Source organism: Spermophilus citellus (genome assembly GCF_964194105.1).
Source record: "Spermophilus citellus genome assembly, chromosome: 13".
NCBI classification, from domain to species: domain Eukaryota; kingdom Metazoa; phylum Chordata; class Mammalia; order Rodentia; family Sciuridae; genus Spermophilus; species Spermophilus citellus.
The window spans coordinates 65739543-65765378 of NC_138193.1; the positions used below are offsets into that span (position 1 = coordinate 65739543).

General features: G+C 33.3%; 1 protein-coding gene across 2 annotated transcripts in view; it reads right to left on the reverse strand.

Moving 5' to 3' along the window:
- The window catches only part of PAPOLG (poly(A) polymerase gamma), a 37533-nt gene that overhangs the window by 5210 nt on the left and 6487 nt on the right, over positions 1–25836 (reverse strand). Inside the window, exons 4-21 of one of the 2 annotated variants that reach the window (XM_081264648.1) lie at positions 23258–23339; positions 22201–22310; positions 21382–21435; positions 19086–19197; positions 16790–16879; positions 12986–13124; positions 11424–11496; positions 10377–10497; positions 9980–10064; positions 9511–9564; positions 7401–7520; positions 6234–6343; positions 4387–4508; positions 3967–4142; positions 3342–3430; positions 3043–3263; positions 2482–2547; positions 2098–2154 (exon numbers count right to left, since the gene is read on the reverse strand). In XM_081264648.1, coding sequence (XP_081120774.1) covers positions 2098–2154; positions 2482–2547; positions 3043–3263; positions 3342–3430; positions 3967–4142; positions 4387–4508; positions 6234–6343; positions 7401–7520; positions 9511–9564; positions 9980–10064; positions 10377–10497; positions 11424–11496; positions 12986–13124; positions 16790–16879; positions 19086–19197; positions 21382–21435; positions 22201–22310; positions 23258–23339 — 1881 coding nt within the window. The remainder of the gene's footprint in view (positions 1–2097; positions 2155–2481; positions 2548–3042; positions 3264–3341; positions 3431–3966; positions 4143–4386; positions 4509–6233; positions 6344–7400; positions 7521–9510; positions 9565–9979; positions 10065–10376; positions 10498–11423; positions 11497–12985; positions 13125–16789; positions 16880–19085; positions 19198–21381; positions 21436–22200; positions 22311–23257; positions 23340–25836) is intronic. The other variant, XM_081264649.1, reaches the window with a different exon arrangement.

Here is a 25836-nt window from a genome sequence, read left to right on the forward strand (position 1 = left end):
CAAAAAGAAAATAACAAAAAAAAAAGTTTATATATATATATATATATATATATAAAGTTTTATATATATAAAAAGAAAAGAAATAGTATAATAAAGTTTCTTGTCAAGAAATTCTCTGTGGTACATTGGCTAAATAAATTTCTCTATTTTCACTTCCATCAAAAAATTATGGCTGGGTGTGGTGGCGCATGCCTGTAATCCTAGCAGCTTGGGAGGCTGAGACAGGAAAATCAGTTCAAAGCCAGCCTTGCCAACAGCGAGGTGCTAATAAGCAACTCAGTGAGACTGTCTCTAAATACAAAATAGAGCCAGGGATGTGACTCAGTTGAGTATCTCTGGTACAAAAAAAAAAAAAAAAGAAAGAAAAGAAAAATTTTGGACATAGATAAAAGTACAGGATAGATCAATGAAGACTCAGGCATTATTAAAATTACCACATTCGTCTGGTTTACCCACTTACCTTTATACTCGAAATATTTAAGAACTCTGAACACATTATTTCATTCTTTAATACTTTAAAAATCCACCTCAAAATTTTTTTCTTCCATTATCATACTTAATATAATTATACACCTATAACTTTGTCTTGTGTTGCCAAATCATACAACTAATGGCCTGTGAGGATACTCCTTTGCTTTCTAATGGCTAATATGTCCTGAGATACCTCACAAGTGACAAGCTGACTGTAATGAGCACTTTATCATTTAATGAGAGGGGTAAAGATAAACTATTTTGTTCACTGTAATTTCTCAGACAAGGGCTTTCTGTGATTTATACAAGGTTTTTTTTTTTTTTTTTTAGAGAGAGAGAGAGAGAATTTTAGTATTTATTTTTCAATTTTCGGCGGACACAACATCTTTGTTGGTATGTGGTGCGCTGAGGATCGAACCCGGGCCGCACGCATGCCAGGCCAGCGCGCTACCGCTTGAGCCACATCCCCAGCCCACAAGGTTTTTTTGATCACCCTTTATTAGCTTATCATGCTTAACTACATATTATTTGTCTCAAAGGTAACTCTTAAAAGATTAAACTTTGAATTAAGATTTAGGGGCTCTTGGGGCTGCCTCACATCTGTGAGGCACTGGGTTTGATCTTTAACACCACATTAAGAAAAAAAATAAAATAAAGGTATTGTGTCCATCCACACCTAAAAAAACAAACAAAAAAGATTTAGGGACTCTTTAGTTCATGCTCTATATAAAGGTACTTACTATGTATACTGCTATATTTGTTTCCTTCAAAATATTAATATGTATAGTTTCTAATTATCAAACCTAAATTTTAACATTAAGCAGTGGTACAAAATAAAAGCTATACTCTTCTTAGGTGTTGGTAATTCCTAGGATGACCACCCTTTTTTATTTTGGTGGTGCTGGGTATTGAACCAGGGCCTTACACATGCTAGGCAAGTGCTCTACCACTGAGCTACATCCCCTTCCTATATCTTTAAAGATAAATAAGAAACAAAGGATGAACAAAACCTTAACATTAGTATCATGAAATCTTCTTAAATTACTCCCTCTTTTCTTGATTTCTGAGTTATGTACAGTCAGTCAGAACTATATACTTTGTATGTTATTTCTATCTTTAACCCTAACTAGACTACTGGTCTTTGAGAATAGGGGAAAATCTTACCATTTTCCAGTGTTGATTTTTTTTTTTTTTTTTTTTTTTTTTAGCACCAGGGATTGAACCCAGGGGCATTTAACCACTGGGCTATATCCCCAGCCCCTGGTTTTACACTTTATTTTGAGATAGGGCCTCAGTTACTGAGGCTGGTCTTGAACTTGTGATTCTTCTGCCTCAGCCTCCTGAGCCACTGGGATTGTAGGATTGTAGCCATGAGAGGCAAAATATAGAGAATTTATGGTGCCCAACTCTTATGTAATCACTGGACTAATCCTTACCAAGCTGGGCTTCTCCAATGCTAAGCTCTTAATAAGCTTTTTGTATGTGTAGATTATCTATGAATTTTTATTTATGTATTGTACCTGTTGAGCCTCTCCAATGCTAAGCTCTTAATAAACTTTTTGTATGTGTAGATTATCTATGAATTTTTACTTATGTATTGTACTTGTGAATAAGACTATCTATTACCTTTTTGCGTGATGTATCAATAGTTGGAATAGGCATAGATTCTCCTCCAATGGCATCCTAAAAACAGAAGAATTATATACAAGTGAAAACTTTGCCATGTACAATTACTTATTCCTACTTAAAATAAAACTTAAGATAAAACTTAAGAGGCTGTGTTATAGCTCAGTGGTTGAGCGCTTGCCTAGCATGCGTGAAGCACTGGGTTAGCACCATATAAAAGTAAAATAAAGGTATTATGTCCATCTACAACTTAAAAAATTCCCAAAAAATTTTTAAATAAAACAACTAAAGCCTGACAAATCTAGTCTGACCTACTCATATAATTTTTTTCCTGATACACTGCTCTTTAAAAGTAAACATTCTGAAGCATATTAATATGTTTACCATTGATTTTCTTTTTCTCTCTTCAGCAGAATGGGAATCCTTAAATGCTGATTCAAGTCGAATAAACTAAAATATAAACATTAAAAATGAGTTGCTAATACATACCTGCAAAAACCATACAAATCCATATAAATAGAAAATAATTAATAATGAGGCTCATCAAAAACTACCACAAACATGGGGTGGTGAGGGAAGGGAATTTAAATTAGACTGAATTCAACTGCCACCCTTCATTTCTATAGCTTTTTGGTTAAATCAATAAAGACTCTAACAAGTAAATAAAGCTTTACCACCACCTACTGGAAGCAGAGAATATCAACAGAACACAAGAAATAATCTAATTACCAATAATGACTTGTAGAAGTCAAGGATAAATTTAGATACATTAGTAATTTGAACTTAGGATGATCAAGTAATATTGTTCCTTTAGGGTCTGAAATATTCTTTTCAAACTTTCAATTCCTAATTGAAAACTAATATTGCTATGGAGAATTGTGGATTTCTTTAGTATTATCCTTACTTTAATAACATACTAAAACACCACTCAAGTTGTAACTTTACCTTCTCTATGTCTTTCAACCTTTTAGAAGTCCCATCTACAGATGGGGAATGGGATCTTTTGGGTGTAACATTCTTAGATATATTTGACATTCCATTTAGATGTGGTTGTCCCTGGGCAGGGTTGTGGGGTGTTGTGATTCTAGGAATGACATTTCGCCCAACCACAGTAGGAATAGTGCACACAGCTGGGGATGATACAGTTTTCACTGTAGAGTCAACCTCTGAAAAAGAGAAAAACAACTTTAATAATTAAATACCTATGTAGTAGAATCATTCGAAATATAGTTTTAGACACCTACTTGCACCGATGACTGGAATAGATAATCCTTGAGCTGGTGGAACACTCAGTGGCTTTTCCACAATTACAGCAGCAGGTTCAGCATTATTCCTAATAAAAATGTTAAATTATCATCATTACATTATTTAAATATTGCTTATTTTCCAAACTCTAATTTTAACAGAATTCCTTCAAGTATTCCTACTTTAAAATTTCAATGAAGAAAAAGGCAAAGGGCTCAGTGAGAATTAACAGAAAAATCTAAGCGAAAAATCTGTATATTCTGGTGTACTTACTGATTCCCACATGTTTCTAAGCCTATATACCATATCTCACAGCACTACCACAAATTGTAGAGTATTTCTAAACAAGAAACTGACCAGCAGCTATAAAAATCTAAATCTTTTTAATAATTTTAAAAGATATTGGGCTGGGGATGTGGCTCAAGCGGTAACACGCTCGCAGGGCATGTACGGGGTGCTGGGTTCAATCCTCAGCACCACATAAAAAATAAATAAAATAAAAATGTTGTGTCCACCGAAAACTAAAAAATAAATATAAAAAAAAGATATTTAGCAAAGTTATTGAAAAATTCGTAATGTCCTCAAAAAACCAGAAGACTAAAAGGACAATTTTGATATACAGACCTTTCTGCTTCTCCTGCAGGAGGACTTTCAGGTTTGGAAGATTTGTTTGTAGACACTGGGGAATTAAAAGGCGTTCCATTATCAGTGTCTCTAGAACTATCCAGACAACTACTGTCCAGAGATGATCTTTTGGATTGAAGTCCACCTGAACATCGATTGACATCAGACAGACTTTGCTGAAACAGAGGAAAATTATTAGGATTTCAAAAAACAAATGAGAATATAAGACTGGTTTCAATTTTGAAGGGTATAAAAGCAAATCATCTTTTATAATTCCTGAAGGTAAGGATTTTAGTCCTTGATTGTCTATACCAGTTTCCTCTTCTCTTAATCAGTATGGGAGACATTAAAATTCAAATTTGATTTCATGATCATTTATTTGAGTGGAGCCATACTGGAGAATTAAGATTATAGACTCACCTTTTTCTTCTTTTGAAGAATCTCCGCTGGAAGGTAGTGATGAAGTTGTTTTTTCTTTACATGAGTTGCTTCAATTTTCATTCCTTCCTTTAGCATATTTATATTGTTTGCCTGTCTGTAAACTGTAACAATGTTAACCATGTTAAGTGGAAACTTCCTTCTGAAGTTTGAGCTGTTTTTTTCTCCCCAATGCATATATCTTCAATATTTTCCCAACACAAACACACAGATGCAGACACCTCTTACAGATTAAATATTTCTAGAATATTTGCATTGTGCTACAATCCTAACCAAGAATTGACTAGTTCCATATGTCTATCTTCTCAGACTTTCTCATAATCAAACGTCATTAACAAAATAAACAGAAAAAAGACTTTTTCCAAATATTGTTTTTTGCTATTTTCCCAAAAGTCAATCTTTCTGCATAATTCCTTGCCCACAGTCTAAACTAATTCTTATGCCAGTATCCAAGATGCAATTCAAGTTCCCCCTCTACCATAGGCTTATTTTATTATTGTAACCCACATTAATCACAAAACATCAGACTTCAGAAACTATCTACAAATACATCCGTATTGTACAAGTGGGGAAATTAGGCTCAAAAGCCCTGAAGACTTGGACAAGACCAGAATACATACTACTCAGATTCCCATTCTACTGCTATTCACACCTTTTAAGATAATGAGATATATTAATGATCATACAAATTACTTAATGTATTTTAACTGTGAATGGCCAATTAAATTATAAACCCAGTGAAGAGAGGGCTGGGAGGCTTGTTTTGCACAGCAACTACTGTAAAATGTAGTAAATTATATAATCTCCTGGGTCTTTAAGTTTCCATATCTGGAAAGGAGCATTTTATAAATCTATAATAAACAGAGCATCCCAACCTTCTCCTTTTTGAATTTGACCCTCAATTAGAATGGAATAATTTATATCTGTTTTCATCCCAGTGGCTATTTCATTTCTAACTGCTTATAAAGTAGTTATTAGAGAGCTTATTCATAATCATAATTCATAATTTGTAGATTTTCTGGTTCCATCCCCAGAGAGTGTGACTTGGTGGTTCTAGGTGAAGTATGCAAATCTACATTATCATATAAATGAAAAGGCTAGTTCAAAAGAATTCAGAAGACCAGGTAAGTCAAGAATAATAACAGCATGTATACTATTTCAGATTCAACAACTCAAGTTTATAACAAATATATTAAGATATTCAAAGAGGTGTAGTTGGGGGATAGATATGAAAGACATTATTTTCACTGATCCTGAAACACATTCAGCAAGTTTGATATTTTTTCTAAAAAAACACAGAAATCAAGTCATCTTTATGACTGTGGTTACGAACCCTGGCTGTGCACACAAAGAACCACCAGTAAAAATTAGCTTGCTTTCTTTTTGTTGTAAAACAGATAACAAATGTACATGGTCCAAAACTCAAAGGATTTATGAGTACTCAGAGATTTATCACTGTCCCCCTAGACATACTGGTTCTCCTACCTAGAAGCAACAACCTTTGACATCTGCTGCTGCTGCTTTTCTTTTTCTCAAATAAATATCTTTTCAAATGGATTTGTAAGCAAAAATACACATTTTTTTATTTATGCAAATGGTAGTACACTATATATATTTTTCTGCAACCCCCTCCCCTCCTTAATGTCTTGAAAATTGCTTCATTATTTTTTCCCCTTCTTAAATAACAGTGCAGATTTCTATAATATGTATATACTATTTAATTTAACCAACTGTGGAACTTAAAAAATTACAGGCAGCAGATCCTAGACAGATGATAATGAGTCACAGCCAAGGTTGAGAATCACAGCTCTACAATGACAAAGTCTTACCTGTATCAGTGAATGACTGTATATCATATGTCAAGTCTATGTTAACACTTTCTGCATTTTCTACTCTCCGAAAAATTATCCCGAGAAACCACATTGATATGTAATTGTTGCTATAAAGTAAAATTTAAGAATTTCCATTAGTTTTTAAAACAATTTTACAGAAGCTATTTGGAATTAAAACTTCATCTCTATGTGTCTATGTCATAAAGAACGATTTCAGTGAGTTGGCCAAGTTCTTAAAACTGACATCCATAACACTGGTGAAGTTATCCTGTGTTGTTCTGAAATAATTAAGTCACTTTGAAAATGAAGATGCTCCAAATATATATATATATATATATATATATATATATATATATATATATATATATATTTTTTTTTTTTAAAGAAAGAGAGAGGGCTGGGGATGTGGCTCAAAAGGTAGCGTGCTCGCCTGGCATGCGTGCAGCCCAGGTTCGATCCTCAGCACCACATACAAACAAAGAAGTTGTGTCCGCCGAAAACTAAAAAATAAAAAATATTAAAAAATTGTCTTTCTCTCTCACTCTCTCTTTAAAAGAGAGAGAAAGAGAGAGAGAGAGAGAATTTTTTAAAATATTTATTTATTTTTTTTAGTTTTCGGCGAACATAACATCTTTGTATGTGGTGCTGAGGATTGAATCCAGGCTGCACGCATGCCAGGCGAGCGCGCTACCGCTTGAGCCATATCCCCATCCCGCTCCAAATATTTTGATGGGAGTATTTACAGACGTCTATATGGGCTATCAAAATATTATTAATTATATTAATATTAAATATAAACCCAGTGAAGAGAAGAATAGGAGGCTTGTTTTGCATAAAATATTATGTACTTATTTTTAATCCATGGTCACTACATTCAGTCATATGTCTCACTTTCCCATCAATACCTGTTATATGACAATCTTAGAACTGATCTGAATGCATATGCAAAATGACATTAAGAAATGTAATACAGGGGCTGGGGTTGTGGCTCAGTGGTAGAGCGCTTGCCTTGCATGCATGAGGTACTGGGTTTGATCCTCAGCACCACATAAAAACAAATAAAATTAAGATGTTGTGTTCATCTACAACTAAAAAAAATATTTAAAAAAAAAAGAAATGTAATATTAAGAAACAATTCACTTAAAAAAAATAAAGTTAACTTACTCTTTATGATGTTCTTTATTTCCTGGGAATGACTGGGGATTCACATGGGCAAGAGTAATAAATTCATTCCGTTCCAAGTTTCCAACAAGAACACGGATTTTAGATTCTACTAATCCAACCCTAAAATAAGTAAGAATTTTCTTATGTCCATGTCAAATTTGGAAACTATACTTAAGTAAATCAAATAGCATATTAGCTATGGAGCCTTACATGTTCATTTAAAAACTTTAGTTCAACATAGTACGGCCTCTTTAAGCTACCATTCAGATGAATGACACATTTAACGAGTTCCTGTATATTCTATCTTTTAAAGTTTGTTTTCTTTTAAACAAAAAGAATTATCAATATAATGCATTTCTGAATCTAAAATACCCCATCTTGGTTAAGACTATAAAATAGTCCTAATCTGAGCATGAACAAAAACTCTTGATTAAGTTGGTCCTTAATTTTTGTTTCCACTTTCAATCTTATGTCTAAACTCAAATGCCAAGATATGTTTAAATAATGTGAACAAACATGCTAATTCAGATCCATAATTTATAAATAAATATGCTCTGATTTTTCACAAAATTAATACTAGACCTTGCATTTTAAAAAGAAGTCACTAAATTCAAATCAAATATTAGAAAAATACACAAAATTTCATCAGATTTCTGCAACTTCATTTTCTATCTCACTTAATAAATATGATGAGGGGGCTGAAGTTGTAGCTCAGTGGTAGAGTGCTTGCCTAGCAAGCCAGCATGGGTGAGGCACTAGGTTTGATCCTTGGCACCACATAAAAGTAAATAAGTAACCAACCAAACAAATAAATGTATTTTGTCTATCTACAACTAAAAAAAATTTTTAAAGAAATGTGACTAGCTCCAGCAAAATATTAACTTATTAGTGACTTTATAAATTAGAACAAGTATAAGAACATTAAAAAAATTTTTTTCAAACATCTTCAACAAAACCTTGCACATTATAATTGTGTATGCCTCAACAGTAGATGCACAAAAATCTGCTTTGGTCTAGTATCTGAGAGGCTGGCAAACCTTTTCTGTGAAGGGCTGGACAAAATATATTTTAGGCTTTTTGGGCCATACAGTCTCTTTTGCAACTATTCCACTTTGCTATCAAGTATGCAAAGAGCCATAGACATAAGTTTCACATAAGTGAGTGAACAAGCATTTTCTATCTCCAGTGAAACTTAAGGAATAGGTGGCAGACTGACTTTGGCACAGGCTATAATTTCCTGACCTTTGATCTAGAAAAATACTTTGAAAATGACCCAAAGATGCTCCAAATATTTTCAGGGTCTCTTTTAATTACCAATGAAATAAAACTCTTGAAGCAACATTAAGATAGTACTATGTTTTGCTTTTCTAGAAGTCAGACATGAGGAAAGTACAACCATCTCTGGTGGCCCAACAGTTCTGCCCAATGGAGTCAAGAATGTGAATATACTAGAACATCTCTTCTCTCTTGACAGAAACTTACATTCTGAGACCTTCCATGCCACCATCTCTTAAATTTTAAATTAATGTTATCTTTTCCTTTGAGTTTGGATGGAGGAAATCATGATGCAAAGACTCATCCAAACCACCTAAAAACTTTTATTCAAATCTGACTCTGAGAAACAACAAAGAGCATAATCTGTATATATATTCTTATTTCATATCACTCCCAATTCTGAAACATTAACTTAGTGGCAGTTCTTAATCACTGGTGCTCTATGGATTATACACACCAGCCACCAATAAGATATAATAACTATGAAAATCCTAGTCACTTGGGGATCTAGAGCAGGAATATTGCCAAGTTCTAGGCCAACCTCAGCAACTTAGCAAGATTTTCTCTCAAAAAAAAAAAAAAAAAAAAAAAAAAAAAGCCAGGGATGTAGCTCAGTGGTAGAGTGTCCTGGGTTTGATCCCTAGTACTGGGGGAATTGGGGGGTGGGTAATGAGTGGAATTGGGGCAGGGGTAGTGAGTAGAGTTGAGGGGTGGAAGAAAAAGAAGGGAGAGATTAATAATTTTGGAAATCAAAGTATTTCATAATTGGTAAAGCACCATAAAAATATATTATTTTCACCACACAGTAGGTAGAGAAGTTGAATATAAGTCTTACCACTCTAGATGGTTTTCTTCTGTTGATGCACTGGCAGTTAATACTATATAATGTCTATGAAGAATTTTTCAGCAACAATCAGAAAAACAAGACAGAAACATTATTAGGGTCTGCTTTTCCATTATTACCTTTTTATTCTCTTTCCCAATGAATAGAAGAGCAATATCAGCACAGTGTATAAAAATTAAAGTATGCTCTGATTTTCATAAAATTAATTATAGGCCCTATAATTTTAAAAAAATTCACATAAAAAAATCACTAATACTGGATTAGTTACTACTGGAATAAAGGAATTCTATTAACACAGAGGACTTTAATTAACTTATTTTCTACTTTGCTTAAGAAATCTAAAAAACAGCTATCATCTACCAAATATTAACATACCATATATTAACTTTAATAAATTTAAAATCATTCTTCGTGATTGCATAAACGCACACACACACACAAAATGCAAAATTTCAAATACCTATACTTTTGAAAGAAATTTGGTGGTTCAAGTAATTTGGACCAATCTGATTTTCCTTGAAGAATTTCATCTGTAACTGCAAGACCTAAAGAGAGGGAGGGAGGGAAGGAAGAAGAAAGAGAGAGTCTGATTTCTTGTATCACTCCACTCCCCCAAAATTCTTTTGTTACAAAATGTAAATATATTATTTCTCAGAACACAAAAATTAAGTTAAACCATAACTGGACTAGCTCAATTTTTGGTCTTAATATTATCATATACTTTGGAAAATATTTGAAAGAAGTTTTAGAAAGAGTGTTACATAATTCTAATTGCCAATCCATAGCTGCAATAGAGAACAAAACTGTCAACCAGCCTTGTGGGAATATGTAAAGGGCAATAGGGCCAACATGTTTACCTTGTTTAAATTCTTCTACCATTACTGTCCGAGTTGATGTGGACACATTATACGTAGAATTCTGTTGTGGGTAGGCAGGGGTGATTATGGGCATGAGATGATACCTATCTGATGGATTTACCTGTGAAATTAGAAGCAGAATAATTGATCTATTCTCCTATTTCAGTTGTCCTCACTTCATTTCCCCAAAAGTCTGAAGAATATGAAATATAAATTTAATACTAAGTTTCCCCCAATTCTAAGAAGCACATTTCCCCTCCCCAACTACAATTTTTTTCTGAAATTAGATGTGTCTAATAATCAAAGTCAAAGGACCCTTTTGCAGTTTATTTTTCTTCAGAAAAACTGTTAAATCAATGGTGTTCCTTACAAATAACAGTCATTTAGAACCAAGGAAATTAGAGTATCATAATCATAAAAAGCATTATCTGGTCCAATGGTTTTCAATGCACCCACTCAATCGATGACTTCTCCTTAGTTATAAGATGAAGGAGCACTCAAGCTAAAAGCAAATTAAAATGCAAGGTACACAAAAATTATGCTATCTTGGAAAAAGGAATATGGTTTAAATTGTACTGCAAGGTAAGTTTTCTAATATACCTGGGTACTTTATTTTTAGTAACTAATTACTTGTGAGACAGTTTTTCACCATGGATTATGATATTGTGGTTGATATACACACTTATCTAGTTTTTTAAAATACTTTTTAGTTGTAGTTGCACACAATGCCTTTATTTATTTATTTATATTAGTTTATTCATTTTTAATGTGGTACTGAGGATAGAACCCAGTGCCTTGCACATGCTAGATGAGTGCTGTACTGTTGAGCCCCAGCCCTAGCCCCACTCATCTAGTCTTACTTAGGCAATTTTTAATGAAATAACATTTGGATCAGCATTAGAGATTCAAATCATCCATGCCAAAAAACACAGCGAAGGGAATGAAAGGAGCACAGCTATACAGAAGGGAGAATTATCTTTAGACTATAATTTAGAGAAATGTCCTTTTCCTAAAAGGTTTAATGAAATTCCACAATAACTCACATACCCGAGGATCCCAGACGGGTAAATTCAAATTGCTTTCTTCTGGTTGCTTCAATAGCACAGGATTTGGCCATTCCCTAACACGAATGAAGCAAATTAACTTACATAGACTCTCATTTCAGATACTATATGAAATATTAAGAACTAAAATCATTAGAATGTTCCAACCTTTATACGGCAGATATTTTGGGTAACTTTGAAAGAAGGGAAGGAAGGCAGGAAGGAAGAAAGAGGGGAGGGGATAGGGAGGTTAGGGAGGAGAGGGAAAGGAAAGGAAAAGAAAAAAGAAAAGAAAGAGGTAAGGGAAAAATATACAAAGGAAAACTATTTTGAAGCAGTGTTTTTTAAATGGGCAAACAGTTACTTATTAGTTATAACTAATTGATACCTGAATCTTAACTAATTGGTACCTGAATCTTTTCATTTCTTCTCATTTGCTTTCATAGATTTAAATTTGGTAATTTAATAACAGCAATAACTAACATTTACTGAAAATACTACCAATATGGTAGCTATGATTATTATCTCCATTGTACAGATGAGAAGAGTTTACCACTTCTGCGCAGTTGATAATGTGCAGAGTGAAATGTATTGTAACCATTCTTGCAAGCTAAAAATCCACATTTACAATTATTGTGCCATAGTGTATTCATTCACAAAAAAAGAAATGAGTTGGGTAGGATAGTATATGCCTGTAATCCCAGCTACTCTGGAGGCTGAGGTAGGAGAATCCTAAGTGTAAGGCCAGCCTGGGAAATTTGCTATGACCCAGTATCAGAAAAAAACAAAGGGGGATAGAGATATAGTTCAGTGGTAAAGTGCTTGGCTAGCATGCTTGAGTCCTTGAGTGGAATCCCCCCCCCTTTCCAGACCCCCCCTCCACACACACACACACACACACACACACACACAGAGAGAGAGAGAGAGAGAGGTGAAATCCAGTCATTTGGGACAAAATGGATGGAAATGGAGGTCATTATGTTAAGTGAAATAAGCCAGGCACAGAAAGACAAACACTGCATCATCTCATTCATATGCAGAATTTAAAAAATACTGATTTCACATAAGTTGATATAGAAGTTAAAAGCAGATTAGTGGTTACCAGAGGTTGGAAGAGTAGGTCAGATAGAGGGATGGGGAAATGTTGGTCAATGGGTACTAAGTTACAGTTTGTAAAATAAGTACATTCTAGTGAACACATACTATAGATAATGCTACCAAAAAGAGTTTGAACATTTTCAATGAAAAAAAAAAGTCTGAATAGATATGTTTACCCTATTTGAATAGTATGCAATGTATGCATGTATCATAACAATATATTAAGGTATTCTATAAATGTGTACAATTTTTGTTTCAATTTTAAAAGTTAAAAAAAAAAATGCTTTCTGGTCTGGATGTCCCACTATTGCCTCCCACCAATTTGATGTTTTTAAACTTTTAATTTAAGGAATGTAAAACAAAAAAAAAAAATCTATGTACAGGTCTTAAATTTCCAAATAAAATTACATATAGGCAGAAGTTAGTAAACATCAAAATACATATACATACACACATATGAATACTTACCACTTGGAAAAAACTAAAAAAAACTTATGAACTAAAGTAGAAGCCGCAGCATTTGGATACAATTGGCAAGTCCTTGCAACTAGCATTGCCCAGGAGACACCACCAAGAAATCCCAGCATGTTGGAATAAATACCACGTCCTAGAAAATTAATTACATTTGTTAATTATTGTTTAGATCTACTATCCTTTACATTCAATAGTATAACTTCATCCTTAAGACTTGTTTAGAATGTTTTCCCTTATTGACACATTAAAACTGACAAGCAACACTTCATGCTAGGCTCACAGTCAACCATAAATTGCTCCTCTTACTACGTCTATTTTGCCTTCCAATACAGACACCTCAGTACCCTGCCTTAGTTCCAATTCTACAGCTGGGCTCTATTGAAATTTCTCATCATTTAATATTTGTGATTTAGAGAAAAACGTAATCAGTAAAGGCATCTGGAGGATCTATAAATGGGGAAGAATGAACATTTCATAAATAATCATACTCATGGGTAGTATTTGAAAATCAAGTGTAAAATTGGCAATTAACTTCAGTATCTCACAGAATCTGGTACCACTCCATAAAGTATAATACACCATTGATATACTCATCTATTATAAAATTGTTTCTTACAGCAATCTATAAAACATTATTACCTTGTTTTACACCTAAGATGCTCTCAATTATATAACATTATTTTATGTCCCACTAAGGAACAGGTGGAAAAAATTCAACTATACAATGCCAATTTTGGACATGTTCAATGTAAAAAATATGCATCTAAGAATTGACAAAATATGATATTTAATCTGTAAGGAAAAACAAATTGTTGTTACTTAGGAGGCTGAGGCGGAGGATAGCAAGTTAAAGGCCAATCTGGGCAACTTAGCAAAGACTCTGCCTCAACATAAAATAAAAAAGGCTGGGGATATAGTTTAGTGGTAAAGTACTTATCTAGCATGTACATGGCCATGGGCTCAATAAAACACACACACAGCAAATTTTTCACCTTATTCTTTCACTGCAAAATGTACTTGAATCTGAGGACAAAGTGCATTGTTCAATATCGTAGCCACAAGCCACATGTGGCCATTTCTTTTTTCTTTTTGGTGAATAGTTTTACTGATATAAATTCACGTACCATAAGACTCATCCATTTAAAACAATTCAATGGTTTTTGGTATACTCAAGAGTTTTGCAATCACCACTATAGTCACTTCTAAACATTTGCATCACCCCAAAGAGAAACTTCTAACAGTGACACTTTGACACTTCCCCCTCAATTCTCCCAGAGGTGGGTAGCCATTAATACACTTTTATGTTTCTCCAGAAATACCTATGAAGGTCATTTCATATAAATGGAATCATACACTATATGGTCTTTTATGACTAGCTTCTTTCACCTAACAAAACAGTTTCAAGCTTCATGTATGTGGCATCATGTATCAATACTGCATTTCTTTTTACTGCTAAATACTATTTTAGTGTAGATATATCACCTTTTGTTTATTCATTCGTCAATTTATGAACATACGATTTCCACTTTTTGGCTATTATCAATAATTGTGCTAGAGACATTTTCATACAAGAATTAGTATGTATGTTTTCACTTCCTTTGGGAACTATTTAGCTTTAAATTCACTGAAATGAAATACAAATTTAAAATTCAGTTCTCCAGTTGCACATTTCAAGAGCTCTATAGTCATAAGGTTACTGTATTTGACAACACAGATAAGAAAACATTTCTGTAATCGCACAAAATTTTGTTGGAGTGTTGTTTTAAACTATGTAAAATATGGAGCCAGAAGTGTAAAAATCTTTTAAACGTGCAGTCATGAGCTGCATAACAACATTTCAGTCAATGACAGACCATATATGATGGTGTTCCCTTAAGACTACAATGGAGACAATAAACTTCCAGCTCCTCATGAATACATAGCTGAAGAAAAGGCAAGAAAAAAGGAAACTGCAGAAAAAAAAGAACCACCACCATCACCAAGAAAATTCACATTGAAGGGTATAGCAGAAGCTAATGCAAACCTTAACATGCTCTCTAAAAAGTCTGAAAACAAGGAATATGGATATAGTTCAGTGGTACGGAGGTTGTTTGGCATGTATGAGGCTTTGGGATCAATCCCCACTACTGAACAAAACGAAACAAAATAAAACAAAAAAAACTGAAAACAGGGACCTCCAACACAGAAAGGATTTTCATTAAGAGAAAGGAATATTCATGGCGCATTATCTGCTTATAAGCAAATCAATGATGAAAACATGAAACAAATCAAGCATATGGACATATTTCTGAAAAGAGTAATATACTTCCCCAAGAAAAGCTTGAGGCAGGTCCTGAGAAAGGTATTCCAGAAAAAGGCACTGTTATTACAGGTAATGACAGCTCATGCATACTGGCTGTGAGGCCCAATAGAAAAAGATGTGAAGATGGAAGACAGTAATAATAATGATCGTAATCCTATGTAGGCCTATGTCTTAATTACTTAAAAAAGTATTAAAGCAAAATTTAAAAGTATATATTTTAAATTTTAAAAAGCTTATATAATAAGGATATAAAGAAAAAATATTTTTGGCTAGGTGTGATGGCATACACCCATCATCCTCAGTGACTTGGGAGGCTGAGGCAGGAGGATCATAAGTTTGGGGCAACCTCAACAACACTTTCTTAAAAAAGGTCTGGGTCTGGGGATGTGGTTCAGTGATAAAGAACCCCTGGGTACAATTCCCAGTACCCCCTCAAATTCTTTTTCTTTGTAAAGCTGTACAATATGTTTTTGTTTTGTTTTCTTTTAAGTGATAGGATCTTGCTATATTGCCCAGGATGTCCTTGAACTTCTGAGCTCAAGCCATCCTCCTGCATTAATCGCCCAAGTACTACTGCGGTCTGTTTTTTAAGCTAAATGATATTACAAGAGTCCAAAAGTTTTTTTTAAAAAAAAGGAAAGTTTGTAAAGTAAAAAAGTCACAGTAAACTAAGATTAATTTATAACTAAAGAAAGAAAAAAACTTGTTTATAAATTTAGTGTAGCTTAAGCATACAATGTTTATAGTCTACAGTAGTGTACAGTAATGACTGAGGTTTTTAATTTTTTTAAAATACTTTTTAAAAAAAGAACTTAACCTTTATTTTATTTATTGTTGTTTTTTATGTGGTGTTTAGGATAGAACCCAGGGCCTCACCAGTGCTAGGCAAGTGCTCTACCACTGAGCCACAACTCCCAGCCCCTATGACCAAGGTTTTTACATTCACTCACTGCTTGTTCACTGACCCACCCATATCTTTAGATATACAAATACTTACGTTGTGTCACAACTTCCTAGAGTATTCAGTACAATAACATGCTACATAGGTTTGCAACCAAGGAGCAACAATTGTATCACATAGCCTAGGTGTATAGTAGGTTTTATCATCTAGGTTTATGTAAGTACATTCTCTGATTTCCACACAATAAAATCATCTAACAATGCATTTCACAGAATGTATCACCATTGTTAAGAGACATGTAACTGAAGTTACAAATAATATGGAATGAGGACTATGTAAAGGACCTTTCAAGTTCTGAGCGCCTGGCTGAAATCCAAGATGGAAGGTTAAGGGGCTTTTAGTTTTAACCCAAGGAAGGTGGAAGGAGAGTCACATATTACATCATTATAATTGAAAAACAAATAGCTGTTTCTAAGTCTACTAGCCCCAATCCTTAATAGTTATCAATAGGCTTAGAATTTCCATATGTGCTTCTATCACTGGCAACAGAAAACTGGAATTTTATAATGTAAACATAAAAGACTTGGATACTTACGTTTTGCCCATAATTTGACCGCTCTTAGGGTGAGTCTAAAAGTTTCTTTATTTGGCACTAAATGCAAAATTTCATCAGTAACTCTACATCCTGAAAAAGACAAAACATTCATTTTCCACTATGCAACAAAACTGAATTAAAATACCCTCCTAACCTCCAGATTCCCAAATGTTAAAAATGAAAGATATATGTCAGGGTTTATTTTTTATATGTATTTGAAATTTAGCATTCACATATAAGTACTCTGCTTTTGAAGAATTAAAAGTGTATGGGCAATGAAATCCAGTCTTAAAGTAGATGTGGTTCTAAGTATCTTTTTAGTTTTTTTCTTCATTTGACTTTGTTAAATGCATGTAAGTTGTAAAACTGTTCTTGCTTCAACACAAACCTTATTCACAAATAATGTGATTTACTGTTACATTCTGTAAGTATAGCAAATTAAGCAAGATACTTAAAACCAATGGTTCTCAAAGTACAGACTTTGGACCCTCTAGAATACGTGAGGTTAAAACCATTTTTATAATAGTACCAAAGATTTCTTTGTCCCACTTACTGTATTAACATTTGCACTGTTGGTACAAAAGCATCCCTGTTAATACTTTAGCAAGTAATCAAGGCAATGGCAACAAAGTATACTAGAATATAATACATGGTTTACTAACACACACAGTTAAATAAAGGAAAAATGAGTATGATAGTTTGCGCTGTAGGCTGAACTACTTGTTTTGTTTTTTTTTCAAGGAACATCAATTTTACTTGAAAGTATGATTGACAGATAAACTATGGTTATTCACAGTTACTAAAAATTGACCTAAGTAAGCTCCTTACTTCAAGGAATACAAATGACACAATTTATTGCCAATAATAAAATGCAAACTTTGTTAAATTAGAACATTGGATAACGTTTATCTGCTACTGTGATCCTGGCAGACTTCTAACAAAATTGGTGGTGATAATAATGAATGCAATCTAGAAAATATTTTATACTGAAATGTGTTAACATTTGGAAGATACAAATAACTCTGAATCAGTATTTTCCAAATGACCAAGGCATGATATAGTATAAAACCACACATGAGAAAAAGATCCATAAGATCCATTCAAAGGATAAAACAGCAAATTTTCATGTGAGAGTACAAAATTTCATTGATGTGATTTTAGATTCTATATTGTAATTAACCTTTTAGAAATTACCACCTTTATTCATCAATAAAAAAGTAACAAACTACAAACATGAACAAAACTCACAAACATTATACTAAGTGGAAGAAGCCAGACACAAAGACCACATATTACATAATTCAATTATATGAAATATGAGGAGAGGCAAACTATAGAGACAGAAAGAAGATTAGTGGTTGCCTGAGATGAGGGGCAGGGGCTGGAAGGGAAAATGACTGCAAATGGGTATGAGGGATCTTTTGAGAATGATGAAATGTTCTAAAATTAGATCATGGTGTACAACTCTGTTAACACACTAAAACACAGAACTGTACACTTGAAAAGGATAAATTTTATGGTATATAATTATATTTCAAAAAGCTGTTGAAAAGAAAAAAAAACTGTCACTGGTCAAGTTTTGGTGTACTATCAAATAAGAATAATTGCAATTATCTGAAAAGGTTATTAAAACATTCCCCCTTCTCAACTTTATAGTGAAAGGCAAGATTTTCTTCTTATATTTTAACAAAAACAAAATATTTTAAGAAGTTGACTATAGAAGCAGATAGAATAATTTAGCTGACTTTTGTTAAGTCAAAGAGTAAAGAGATTTGAAAAATTTAAGTCATTCTTTATACATAAAATTTATTTACATTAACTTATAATGGATTTATTACTGTTATTTCTAAATGAACTAATAATTTTTTTAAATTTTGATTTTATTTCTAATATGGTAAATACTGACTTATATAATTCAAAAAAACAAAAACACTTTGTAGTTTTCAATAAATCTTAAGATTTAATGGTCCTGAGACCAATAAGTTTGTGAACTATAACTAAAAACATAAACAACCTTTCAAATTAAATTTGTGGTTTACAGGATGGTCATGGTATCTATATATTATCTACACAAAGAAAATTACAGCATCTTTGTATGTGTGTATATACTGGGGATTGAGCCCAGGGTCTTTCACATGCTAAGCATGTGCTTTACCACTGAGCTACACCCCCATCCAACTTAACTTATAAATAACAGAGTTAGTCCAATCCCTAAAAAGGCCATTAATATTTCTACAAAAAGAGCTCTACTTGTCTGTTTTCAAGTAGTATCTGAGATTTCTTTTTAGAAGCTTACCATTCAAGCTGCGAATACACCTTATATCAAGGCTTCTCAGGCGAGAGTCGTCTCTTAGATCTAAATTATCTGATATGGTTTGTATTGCCAGTCTTGCAAAGACTAGATCAATCTTTGGAAAGAGGCAAAAAAAAGAAAAAAATATTACTTTTTCTTCTTCCAGCTCATCCTCCCCCATCCCACATCAAAATGTAAAAAGTTCTAATTATTAATTGTTAAATTCTATCAAAACCTCAAGGATGTATGCAGGTAATCTCACGTGAGTGAAGTTTTACAATAATTAAAATTTCTGGTTTTGGCAAATATTGTGACTTTTAACATATATGCCAAGTGTTTAAAAAAAAAATCTTTTGAGTGGATTTCTAAATAAAGATGGAAGATCCAACACACATTTACATTCACTCCTTCTTGAAACCCAACTAAAATATCAGATAAATTTTGTTTGGTTAATTTGAATTTAAAGGCATAATCCACTAGGACAAAGAGAAAGAGACAGCAAGAACTATGAAAGCTAGAAAGCAGATGAACAAGAGATAACAGTTCCAGCAGACCTAGCAAAACAGATAGAAAATACATTCAGGAACTAAGGACAGACATAAGCACATCATAAATAAAAAGGAACATTTTAGAAAATAAAATTATTTCTAGAAATTAAAAATAGGACGGTACAAATGAAAAAAAGCAAGTTTGAAAGATTAACCCCCCCCCCCCAAAAAAAAAACAGAACAAAATTAAAATGATTTGATTAAAGCAGGCTGTTCTGGAGACCCAAAATAAAAATTTGGCGGGGGGGGGGGGGGGAGTGGGGTGGGGTGGGGTAAGGGTGGGGGATGGAAAGCGGACAAAGGCAGGAAATACCATAGAATTCAATAAAGTTCCAAAAACTAAAGGATGAAATTTCCAAATTGAAAGAGAATGACTGACTGCCTAGAACACTGGCTGAAATGACACTAGCCCAAGTACGTCACCATGAATTTTACAACTATGGAAACAAAAGCAAAAAACCCCCAAACTTCCAAAAGATAAACTTGGCATATACAAAGAATAAGGAATCAAAATGGCAATACATGTTTCAATGCAGTATGAAAGCTAGAAGACAATAAAGAAAGGCCTTCAAAATTCTGAGAAAAATCATCTCCTACCTAGAATGCTATAACCAACCAAATTATCAATTTAGTATAAGAATGGAATGAATGTTTTTTTTTAGTTTTTTTTTTTTTTCAGTTTTCGGTGGACACAACATCTTTATTTTATTTTTATGTGGTGCTGAGGATCGAATCCAGCGCCCTGCGCATGCCAGGTGAGCGCGCTACAGCTTGAGCCACATCCCCAGCCCATGAATGCATTTTTTAAACATGCAAGATATTGAACAATATACTTTTTCAGTAAGTTAGTGGATGAGCTCCATTAAAAACGAGAGTAAACAGAAAGAAGAAAATTCTAGAGAGAAGCAAAAGGAAATTACAAGATATTGGCAAAGGAAGATGCCAGGATGACAGCTGTACACTATTCACAAAAAAACAATCAGCTTAGATTGGAACAGGTGAAAAGACTCAAGTTTCTGGGCTGGGGATGTGGCTCAAGTGGTAGCGCGCTCGCCTGGCATGCGTGCGGCCCGAAAAAATTCTCTCTCTCTCTCTCCTCTCTCACTCTCTCTTTAAAAAAAAAAAAAAAAAAAGACTCAAGTTTTTTTCCAAGATGACAAAACCCCAAACAATTATTTACATCTAAGAAAATAAAATATCACACAGCAAAGAATGGTAATCTAGGATGTTTAGTGCTCAGCTCTGAATATGCTTGTAAGATCATAATAATGTAAACACAGAATACTGCTCCAACTAAAATTACAATAATACAATTATTTTAAATTATGAGAAAAAGAAAGATATATCTAAAAACCATGGGGGTAGAGAGGGAGGTTTGTTCATTTTTCATGGTGAGAAGCCAATAGAAATAAGAAAGAGGAAGGTGAGGGGTTATTTAGATTACTATTTAATTCTTTTAAGATACGTGCCTACATTAGATGAGGCACATGCCTCTAATACTAGCTACTTGGGAAGCTGAGGTAGGAGGATCATAAGTTTGAGGTCAGCCTATACAACTTAATGAGATTCCGTCTCAAAATAAAAAATAAAAGGGATAGGGATGAAGCTCAATAATATAGCACCCCCGGGTATCATTCTCCTGCACTGAGGGATTATAAAACAAAACAAACAAAATCTTTTTTTTTTTCCCAACAAAAAATCTTATTGGTTAATCAGTTCATTTATCAAGTCAGAAGAATATAAACACTTACTTCAATACCATCAAATTCAAATTTTATAACAGGTACAAAAGCGTCTTCTACAGCCTACAAAAGAGGAAAACAATTATAACACACAGGTTAATCTTCTCTCTATACTTCCTAAGTGCCAGTAACGTAAATCTCTTTGTTTCCAATTTGTATTTTAACTTAACAGAAAAAATAAAAAATGTTCTTCATCTTATATTCAGGTTAAGGACTTCTACTTTGTGACCTGTGTTACTTAAGATAAACAAAATGTCTATGACAATAAATATTAAATTTATTATCCTCCTAAAAATATTTGTGGGAAACTGGAAAGCAGAAATGTTGTCATTTGGATACTTACTGTTTCTTGGGTCTAAAGTGAAAACTGATTATTTAGAAACAGCACTAGTGTTAGAAATTTTAAAATAATCAAAATTCTTGACCAATAAAAAATTATATTTGTAGGAATAAGGCCAGTAATTGCAAATTATTGCTATTAAAATTTTATAACTTATCTCACCAATCCATAAAAAAATCTTATAAAAATGTTGTCACCATATCTTTAAAATAAAGATAAAATATAAAAATAAATAAATAAATAAATAAATAAATAAAAATAAAATATAAAATATAGGCTCAGAGAGAGTAGGTAACAACTAAGGTCTAAGAGTTAAAAGTGGTATTCCAGTTGAAAACCCAGGTTTGTATAATTTTAAAGCCTGTGTTCTTACTCTTTATGTGTTAGTTTAACAAAACAGCAACTTCTTATGAGGCATTTCAATAATCCTAAGACCTAGGATAACTAGGTTACTAATTTCAAAATATCAAATGTGAAAAGATACTTACTCTTAAATTTCTAATGCCATCTTGATGTTTCAATTTTTCAAAAAAAGACTGAAAAAAATCAGATCTTTCTACATGTCTTGGAGCTACACAAAGTGCATCGATGTCAGCTCCTACAAATCAAAGTATTTCTTATGAAGAAAAGCATACTATGCATTTTCATTAAAGTTCATGCAAACATATGTACAGAACAAAGTATGGAAGGTGTGTATAAGAAAAATGTTAGTTGAAAAGATGTGGAGAAAAAGGTACACTCTTACAGTGCTGGTGGGACTGCAAATTGGTGCAACCAATCTGGAAAGCGGTATGGAGATTTCTTGGAAAATTGGGAATGGAACCACCATTTGACCCAGCTATCCCTCTCCTCAGCCTATACCCAAAGGATTTAAAAACAGCATACTACAGGGACACAGCCACACCAATGTTTATAGCAGCACAATTCACAATAGCTGAACTGTGGAACCAACCTAAATGCCTATCAGTAGATGAATGGATAAAAAAAAAAATGCGGCACATATACACAATGGAATATTACTCAGCAATAAAAGAGAATAAAATCATGGTATTTGCAGGTAAATGGATGGAGTTAGAGAAGATAATGCTAAGTGAAGTTAGCCAATCCCAAAAAACCAAATGCCAAATGTTTTCTGTGATATAAGGAGGCTGATTCATAGTAGGATAGGGAGCGGGAGCATGGGAGGAATAGAGGAACACTAGATAGGGCAGAGGAGTTGAAGGGGAAAGGAGGGAACATGGGATTATTAATGATGGTGGAATGTGATGATCATTATTATCCAAAGTACAGGTATGAAGACACGAATTGGTGTGAATATACTATGTATACAACTAGAGATATGAAAAATTGTGCTCTATATGTGTAATAAGAATTATAATGCATTCCACTATTTATTTATATATATATTTATATGTATAAATATATAAATAAATAAAGATCAGTTCTGAGTAGTGACAGTGGGAATTTTTTGCTTTTATATTTTCTATGAACAAATAAGCATTTACTCAAAGTTCTTATCACTAGAATATAACCAAAACCAGTTACCTTTGGTGTGTACTCCAAGCCTATAGGATCCAAATGTGAAAATTTTACCACCAACCGTAGCCACAACAGAAGGTGGGAGATTCTAAAATAAAATCACACAAAAGACATTCAATAGTTCAAGTTATTTTGTACAAAAAGCGTCTTTACATTCTACTGTCATGTATAGCTTAAAAGAACAAATAAAAAAAATTTTTTTGAGTGTCTAAATGCTTACTACATTTTATTCAGCATATGTTACACAGTACATTTGACAGCCTTGGTAAAATGGGATTTGTTAAAGCACTTCAGGGGTCTTTTGGTTTTGACATGAAACAAAGAGGGTATTCCCAGAGGGAGGACAAAACATTCATGTCTACTACACATGCCCCACATCTCTACATCTCTCTCTTAAATATAAACTTTTTTTCATCACTTGACTCTACCTGACTTTTCCAAATCCCTGTCTTTTGGCTTGATCACTTTTAACAGTCACCAGGGAACTCTTAACTACAAATTAATGAGCTTTCAGCTATTTACAACATGATATTCTCAGCCTATCCCATTTCCCCTTAAAGTATGTTTAATTTCTTGACTCTATTTCTGCAAACTTTCTCAGGAAAGTGAGGTCATTCTTAATATGATATCTTCATGAGAGCTAATCTAATAACTTCAATTAATATTTCTATGATTGTACCATAATTAAAAAGCTACTTTGGGGCTGGGGTTTTGGCTCAGCGGTAGAGCACTCGCCTAGCACGTGTGAGGTCCTGGGTTCGATTTTCAGTACCACATAAAAATAAATAAATAAAATAAAGGTATTGTGTCCAACTACAATAAAAAAAAAAAAGCAAGCTACTTCTTATTATCCATACTGCCTAAACTAATCATTATTATTCTTTTTGGCTAATTCTTAGTTCATATCTCTTAAATTTGTTGCTACCATTCTAATCAACTACTCTTCCCCTAACTTCAGGCTATTTAATAGTTATCCTAAGCTATATAATCTTGCCCTTAGTCTTTCTTTTCTCTTATTCTATGTTGTACAAAATTCACTGACTTGTGTTCCTAAATTATTCCATTACATACTACTTCTGCTCAAAACTTTACAGTGCAATCTTCCTGGACTACTGAGGTAAAGATTCTTGGGCCTGAAGATCTTTACACTGTGCTCTTATGGAACTTCCTTTCTGATGTTACTCCATAACCCAATCTCCTTTCCACTGCATTTGCCATTGCACTTGCCTCAAATGCATGCCTCTTTGAGTATCTTTAATACTTTTTTCACAATTCATTTCAAGTTCTACCTCTTCCGTAAAGACTTCCCTGACTATTCTTATTCAGGTAACAAGCTCTTTTTCCTCTGTGCTCCTCCACTATTAAAATCTTTATACTACACTTATTGACCCATAAATGTCTCCTCTCCAACCATATTTAAATCCTCAAAGGTGAGAACTGTATCTATTACTTCTCTGTATTTTCCTATAATACCTAGTACAAATTACATCTGTTCATTAACCTGAATAGAACTATCTGTATAGAAGAATATGCTTGTTACTTCTTCTGTTTAATGAATATTAATGTTTCAAGAGTATCACAATTTTATAGCTAGAAAGGAGTTGGTAAATTTATTAATAATTAACATGAATCAAAAGTTAAGCCAAACATTGAAAAATCTTTTAGTTTACCTTTCTACTTTGAAATTTAAAAACCTTGCATGATTTGTGAGAAAGCAATACACTGAATCATAAGTAAAATATTTTTTTATATACCTTTATTTTATTTATTTTTATGTGGTGCTAAGGATCAAACCACACATGCTGGGTGAGTGCTCTACTGCTGAGCCACAACACCAGTCCGGTAAAATGTTTTAAAACATAATCATTTAGCTGAAATAATCAGAATTGGTGTTCTAGACCATTTAGAGTTTCTAACACAAACCCTTCAGTTATTTTCCAAACTAAAACATGCATAAACCAAAGAATTACAATTGACATAGCAGATGACCTTATCTACTCAGTGAAAAATGTCAAAACTTCCTTTCTGATTACTAGTAACAAGGATTACACATGCTCAGAATCTGACATATCACTCCACTGTTGATAACCTTGCTGAGAGCTTAGAAATGAGCCAGATAGCCTTTTGGCAGCAAGAGTAAATAGTAAATAGCATAAAGACTGTTAAACTCAATGACTAAAGTCTTAGGAGAATCCTAACCTTACTTGAGTCATTGAATCAAATCTACATATTTATCATAGGTATAGAAATAAGTAATAAAAGTTGTAAAAGAAATAATTGTAGGATATGTTTATCTAAACCCATGCAGACTAAGGGGCATAAAGGAACTTTATAGATACCAGTTGGCAGACATGAACTTTCAACTACTACTATGGGAAGAGATGGAATTATTATTTAAAAAACAAACCAAGTTTATAATACAATAGTTTGAGTTACCTGATGAAGGACAAGTGGTCTGAATGTGAGCAGACCACTTGTCCTCCAAAGATTTATATGTTAAAGGACTGGTCTCTAGGGTGACAGTATTGGGAGGTGGTGTGGACTTTTAAGAGGTAAGGCGGTAATTCGTAACTAAGTACAAAAGG